This window comes from Sinocyclocheilus anshuiensis, unplaced genomic scaffold (assembly GCF_001515605.1).
Source record: "Sinocyclocheilus anshuiensis isolate Anshui unplaced genomic scaffold, SAMN03320099.WGS_v1.1 scaffold997, whole genome shotgun sequence".
Lineage (NCBI taxonomy): Eukaryota > Metazoa > Chordata > Actinopteri > Cypriniformes > Cyprinidae > Sinocyclocheilus > Sinocyclocheilus anshuiensis.
Genome location: NW_015555715.1, coordinates 514,628 through 522,049, shown reverse-complemented (window position 1 = coordinate 522,049; position 7,422 = coordinate 514,628). Strand labels below are relative to the sequence as shown.

The 7,422-nt window shown below is 36.8% G+C and overlaps 1 protein-coding gene across 3 annotated transcripts in view; it reads right to left on the bottom strand.

Annotated features, from left to right (window-relative positions):
* Positions 1–7,422, bottom strand: part of LOC107672258 (inositol 1,4,5-trisphosphate receptor type 2-like) — a 93,232-nt gene that overhangs the window by 49,694 nt on the left and 36,116 nt on the right. For all 3 annotated transcript variants that reach the window (XM_016465371.1, XM_016465372.1, XM_016465373.1), the window contains 11 exons: positions 6,989–7,078; positions 6,762–6,887; positions 6,431–6,553; positions 6,101–6,301; positions 5,551–5,793; positions 4,292–4,417; positions 4,005–4,133; positions 3,733–3,853; positions 2,629–2,807; positions 2,193–2,335; positions 742–850 (listed from right to left, as the gene is read on the bottom strand). In XM_016465371.1, the coding sequence (XP_016320857.1) occupies positions 742–850; positions 2,193–2,335; positions 2,629–2,807; positions 3,733–3,853; positions 4,005–4,133; positions 4,292–4,417; positions 5,551–5,793; positions 6,101–6,301; positions 6,431–6,553; positions 6,762–6,887; positions 6,989–7,078 (1,590 nt within the window). The remainder of the gene's footprint in view (positions 1–741; positions 851–2,192; positions 2,336–2,628; positions 2,808–3,732; positions 3,854–4,004; positions 4,134–4,291; positions 4,418–5,550; positions 5,794–6,100; positions 6,302–6,430; positions 6,554–6,761; positions 6,888–6,988; positions 7,079–7,422) is intronic.

Genomic DNA, 7,422 nt, shown 5'->3' with positions numbered 1-7,422 from the left:
GCACGTGATGGAGATTTACCGCTGATTACAGAACTGGCTTTACTGACAAGATGCGCATTAAATATCGCATGCGATTTATCGTGCAGCCCAAACTTCATACGTCGCTATATTATTGAAAATGGACTAATTTTTGCATGCGAAATTGTGCTGAAATCTCACTAATGGAACTGTACCTTTATACTTTTAAACTTGTCACAAGTCTTGTTACATTTAAGACATTCCACAACTCACTGTGAAGTCATAACATAGTCATGTTTATCATGAAACAACTGGGAATTAATCCATAAGAGCTTTTCCTGTCCTTTATTCCTCTTATTTTACTACTCTTCCTTCTCTTTATTTTTCTCTCACTCTCTCTCTCCATGTGCAAGGCCGTAGTCAGCTCTCTGCAGTATTGATTTGTGGTGCTGGGTGATTTGGCTACTTGCTCCAACACAAGGAGCGTGTCCTCATGTGCCTTTGCTTATGTAGCAGCGCAGGACTCTTTCTCCACTGAATGCTGATTAACTGTCTGGAGCTTTAGGACTCCCAGCATTCACCCTGCTACAGATGCCAACGACACTGCAGAGGCCCGAGAGCTGCACTTCACTTCGAACGCCTGCATACACGCACACACATAAGCACTCTCGGCTCTAGGGGTTGAGGGGATGGGTCATCAGGTTCACAATCCTTGGTTTTGGCACTAACGCTCTCTTCTGGTGGTTACAGAATAAGGTTACAGAAAGTTCCCATCACACTTACCTTTTCCTCGAATATTTCTTTCCTATCCAGCATCTCTCGCAGGGTCTGCAGGATCTTAATACACAGCTTCTCCTCTTTCTCCATCAGTTTCTTGGTGTGTTTGATGAGCCTGAGAGAAAATATTGTATCATATTTCATACTAAACATGTAATATAAATTAAGGATATCAAACTGGCCACTCGACCAGTCACATCAACTACAAATGTTTGAGAATGTGTATTCTTTGAGAACAATAGATTATGCAGGTAACAGTCCCATTAAAAGGGTAGATACATGACAAAACTGGTATTTAACAGTTGATAAAATACTTAAGGACTGAAAGTACACTACTGTCATTTGAAGTTTGAGGCCAGTAAGATTTATGCTCACCAATGCCGTTTATTTGATTAAAAATACAGTAGAAACAATAATATTGTGAAATATTATTATAATTTAAAATAACCGTTTTGTATTTTAATATATTTTAAAACATAATTTATTCCTGCGATGGCAAAGCTGAATTTTCAGCATCATTACTGCAGTCTTCAGTGTCACATCATTCTTCAGAAATCATTCTGATATGTTGATTTGATGCTCAAGAAACATTTCTTATTACTATCAATGTTAAAAACAGTTGCGCTGCTTAATACTTTTTCTGTAAACCATGTTACATTTTTTTCAGGATTCTTTTGTCTTCAGTCTTCACTGTTGCTTTTGCTCAATTTAATGCATCCTTGCTATACCAAAACATTCATTTCTTTTAAAAAATCTAATAAAAACTTACTGACCCGAAACTGTTGAACAGTAGTCTACATAGTAATCAATCCATATATTTGATATCTGTAAATAAAATCAATTGCTTTGTAAGCCAGATTTAAGGAAAAACTATTAAAACGCCAGCCTCATATGACAATATCACATACTAATGGATTGGCAGTTTCAATTCAATAAGTATTTGAATTGTTTTTGCACAACAATTTTCCATCAGTCATGGAATTTCAATAAATGAAATTACACATATAAAATGTTTTATGTCCTAGTTGTGTAGACCTATATTAGCACACCTCTTATGCAGACTTTCTGTGATTTTAGAGGTATATCTTGCTCAGGCTCAGATAATTGCTTATATAAGGCACTCAGAACCCCAGGCACATTCACAACAATCACATATATGATGCTGCTGGTATACTAATCACAGCACAACCAGGTCCAACACATACTGTATATACAAACATGAACATATTCTCAATTACACTTAAACTGGCATTTACATGTTTTAAACCCAAACACACAACAGACAATCAGTTAAGGATGTTGCTGACGTAAAAGTTTGGAGATATATCAGAAATTCTCAGGGATTTATAATGTCTATTGGCCTATGGCTATTTTTAACACTGCCACTGGACCTGTTTAATATATTCATCGATTATGACGCACGGTTTGAATTTGTTTGATGTGGGTGCGTGTCTCACTTAGACATGAAGGCCCCATCCTCACTGCGGAGCCGAGCAGACTCAGGAAACAGCATCTCTGGGCTTTGCAGCACGTCTACTAATACAGAAAACTCTGCCTGCACCTGTGGACTAAACTGTTCCTCCAGATACACAACGACTCCCTGAAACGCATACACATAACATCAAATCAAAAGTAGTAGTCAATGTTGTAGACAAAAATCATTTAACACACAAATATTATTACTGTTATCTCATTCGACATGAATACAAATGTATGTTTTACATGCTTGATCTTAATCACATTATATAAATCACAGCACACTTCAGATGATAAAAAAGCAACTTATATTTCATAAAATTTGGTATTTAATTCTGATTGGTTAGTTGCCTTGATAAACCTACAACTGTGTATGCGTATAACACTAACAAGTTTTAGATTTTAAGGTGACGTTACCTGTAGTTTCTCAATGATCCTGTAATCATGGGCCCCAAAGGGCTCCTTACGGGGTCGGCCGCGGGTTGACAGCTTCCAGTCTTTCACTGCACGCTGCACCATGATAGTGTGTGTCTTTAGCGACAGGGTATTGACCTGACCGTCCAGGTCCACTGGAACGGGGATGGCCCGGCTCTTAGCTAGACAGAGTTAGAGGGAGGACATGCGTTTGTAACCTTTATGCATTCTCTTAAATTTTTGCATGTTAAACATGTTAAATGTGTCAAGAATCTCAAAGGCAAGAGTATACTTTTGTGATAATATTTTTCACACATGATTCATTTCATTTACAGGTTGAATGCCTTTTGTTTGCTGTACATCAATATCCTCATAAATACTAACTTGACTATCCAGAATGAACTACTAACCCATGGAACAAGATTACACAAAATGTATTATTCTAGGGTTTAAAATGGCAATTTCTATCTATCTATCTATCTATCTATCTATCATTTTTTTTTAGAGTTAGAGGGAGGACATGCGTTTGTAACCTTTATGCATTCTCTTAAATTTTTGCATGTTAAACATGTTAAATGTGTCAAGAATCTCAAAGGCAAGAGTATACTTTTGTGATAATATTTTTCACACATGATTCATTTCATTTACAGGTTGAATGCCTTTTGTTTGCTGTACATCAATATCCTCATAAATACTAACTTGACTATCCAGAATGAACTACTAACCCATGGAACAAGATTACACAAAATGTATTATTCTAGGGTTTAAAATGGCAATTTCTATCTATCTATCTATCTATCTATCTATCTATCTATCATTTTTTTTATTTTTAATGATTTATTACTTACTCTTTACTTAATGGCATATCTTTCCCAAATTCTAGAGGCTGAACATTTTAAATCTATTTTCCATAAAATTTCTTAATTTTAGATTTCTTTAAGTGCCCATTGCAACAATATGGAAATCTGAAGGAGGATGGTCAATATTTAAAAACACGTCAACAAAAATTAATTAGCAGGAAGCAGCTAATCCACAAACCAAACCCCTCTGTCACATGGCGGCATTCTATTTGGGTAAAGACACACCACTGCCAGATGTGAAACTTACCGACATCAGCAAGGGTTTTGATGCAACCCTCAATGTTCGTCTTCTGCAGGGAGTTGAGCCAGGTGCAGTTGTAGAGTCTGCAGGCAGACTGCAGCAGCTTAATGAAAGTTGTTTGATGGGCCTGACGAAGAGATATGAATATCTCACTGTCAACTAGCATAAAGCAACATTAATATGACTGATTCATAGAGCTTAGGGAGAGAAATACGTCTCCTCTTCACGTCAGACTGAGATGAGGTGAGGTGCTCGTGAATTGAACTTTCTCGCTCTACCTGCAGGTTTGAGTTGCTGACAGAGAACTGGGAGCCGAAGAAGCCCTTGACGATGGCCATGATGGTATCAGTGACGTATTTTTCGAGGCATGTATCAGCATGCTTCCTGTCTGTGTGGCCGATAGACACCTACAACAACATCATCAGTTCAGGATGCTTAGCACCCACATAGCAAGCACAAATCAGTCACACTCACAGATGATCTAAACAGCTCTTTAAGCCTGTATATTATGCCTCACAATTGCGCAGGAGGGAAAGAGAGAGTTAGTTGGTGTCAGTTAACTCACCCTAGTCATGTCTACAAGGAAATTGTCGAAGAGTTTCCAAATGTGATTGCTGGTGTAGATCTCCTTCATCTCCACCTCAGTGTCCACATAGCAGTGATTCACGAAATTTACGTATGATATTTTTACCTGCAAGATATAAAAGCGATACTCAAAAAAGGCTGCATGATGTCACTTATAAAAAGGTCTATGGCTTTAATCACATTTTTTGGACATGGTACTACCAGTTTTTTTTTTTTTTGGTAATGCCATGAAGTACCCTAGAGTACCAGGTAAAATACCATGGTATATGTACTTGGTAATCATGCAGTACCATGGTATACAGTGGCCTTAAAAAGGTGTTCGGACAAAAAGCCACACTTTTTAAAAATAAATGATTAAACTTTTTAATTAATTAATTTTAAATTATGTTATTTATTTTATTTTCAAACCTAATTTTTTACAATACTTTTGTTGGCATATTATTATATCTAATGCAGTGACATTCATACATTTAAATGTGTGGCCAAAAATATATATTAAATATTTTTTTATATATTTTTGAAAGAAGTCTCTTATTGTCAACAAGGCTGCATTTTTGGATAAAAATTACAGTAAAAAAGTAATACTGTGAAATAATAAAAAATTATAATAAAAACAACAATAACTGTTTTCTATTTTAATATATTTTAAAATGTAAGTTCTTTAATGTCACATGATCCTTCATAAATGCTGCTAATATGCTGACTTATCGCTCAGGGAAAAATTTATTTTTATTAACCAGGTTAAAAAAGGTTGTGCTGCTTGATATTTTTGTGTAAACTGTGATCCATTTTTTCAGTTCAAAGTTCAAAAGAACAGAATTAATGTGAGATATAAATCTTTTGTTACATTCTAAATGTCTTTACTGTCAACTATGATCAATTTAACGTATCCTTGCAGAACAAAAGGATTTTTAAAAAATCAATCAAACTTTTAAACAATACTGTATTTTGTCTATTGTAGATCAAAGCATTATAGTCTTTCCATCTGACACCATCACGGTTTCACATTTTCAACATCTATTTTTTGTAAGGATCAATACTGTACATGTTCTTGAGAGTTAACTTTTAACTTGTGATGCACAGTAATAGCGTAAGCAAACATTCTGTTCTCCATTATTAGACAAATCTCATTAGATAACTTATAAAAGCATAATTACAACATAACAGCTCTAGCACTTTTCAAATATGCCATGGTGAGCTTTTCAAGAGAACATACAGGTAGGGTTAATGTTCCATCACCTCTGGAATGCAGCCTTCGTACGTGACCACGTTGACAATATCATCAAGTGGCAGAAGTGAGTTGCACTTGAGCTCTGTATCAACGTTCTTGCCCTCGGTGCAGGCTGCCAGCAGCTCCACCAGAGTGATGTGGTACGCCAGAGCATCGTTCTCATCTCGCTTAGACGACATCATATTTTGAAGCACAGGGAAGGAGGCACGGTCATTGTAGAAAACCAACACGTCTTCTCCTCCGTTCACCAGCTACGGTCCAAAACAAACACAATGTCTGATTTAGCTCTACAAACATATATAAAGTTATTCTTCTGTGAATGGAGTCTATATGGGCAATTAGTGGAGTGTGATAAAAGATCGAGTATCAAAATGTCGTCTAAATTATTGATTTTCTATATTATTGAATTATTGATAACTATAATAAAATAATTTTTAAATAAATTATTAATTATTATTATTTAAAAAATGTGTACAAATATTATTTTAATATTATGAGTATTATAAACATGATTGGCTTTGAATCTGAAGGATACAAATTCAAATGTATCCTTCTCACCTCATTCATGACTTTGCATTGACATTCCTTCCCGTATTTGCCATCGGCTTTCACAATGGTTTGGAGGAAGCGCAGGTACTGCACGTGACGGCCGTGGGTCTCGATACAGTGCACAAAGTGATGCACCACGCGGTCGCTGATCTCGTTGCACAGGTGGTAGTTGTTCCTGAAGATGTAGCACATGGTTTTTGCCTCTAGACGCTGAGAGAAGCAAAGAGAGAATCAAATAAAATATTATCAGAATTCCAAATAATCTATTATTAATAGCAAGGACATGTAATGCTCATTAGCAGTGTCCTCAGTTGAATTCAAGTCCCCGGTGAAACGCACCCCAGGTGTGAGGAAGAGGTTGAGGTGTTTGTGCAGCAGCGCCTGGTTCTGAGGATTATCTCTGCAGAAGTACTGAAGGAAAGTGTGGGCTAGAATCATGATCTCGTCCATCTTTTCGTCCCCCTAAAGATGGAGCAGCAAGAGTGTGGCAGCATAAGGACCTCAATATGATAATGTCCAAGTCTAGATTCATTTTACAGCACTATATGATAAGGTTATGATTTATGGTTAAACCACTTCTAAATGAATGAACACAATTCGCTAGTGCCTGGTTGTGGAATCTATAAAATACTGAACGGATCATATAAGCTTTTAAGTAACGTCCACTCACCTTCTCATACGGGATCTGGAGGAGGTCTAGCACCACAGTGTGAGCTCCCATGTTCTTCAGCAGCCTCTGCTGCTGCACACGGATCTTCTTACCAGGAGAGCAGAGTTTACTGAGACTCAGCAGGATCTACGTAACATCAGACACAAAATCACAAGTTTTATACTCTTTTCTGTCTTGGAAATTTTTCCTCTTTGGAGCTGAGGAACATTGTGTGAAAAAGTTCCCACCTCTTTGACAGTTTTGTAGTTGTTGGCTTTGTTGCTGTCTATTTGAGGTTTACTGCTCCCATCCTGCACTGGGCTCAAGATACCTGCTTCCTGTAAACCAGAAATTACACTCAGTCAGGTATTACCACTCATATTGCTTTTCTATGACCGATACTCATACAGATTATTTTTGTTTAAGTGTCTCATAACAGATATGCATAACCACTTAACTCTTTTTTTCTGCTTCAGTATTATTTGAATATTATTTATATATTACTATTATACTTAGCTTTTTACATTTTTGGTTTTCAATTTAAAGAAAATAGGCTAACTTCCGTCAACATAACCAACGTGACCACCTGCTTGCACAGGGAGCGTGCTGAGGACTATTTTCAAGTGCTGCGTAATATCATTGCGCCTGCTGCTGCTGCACCCATGGTACGGCAGCAAAGTTC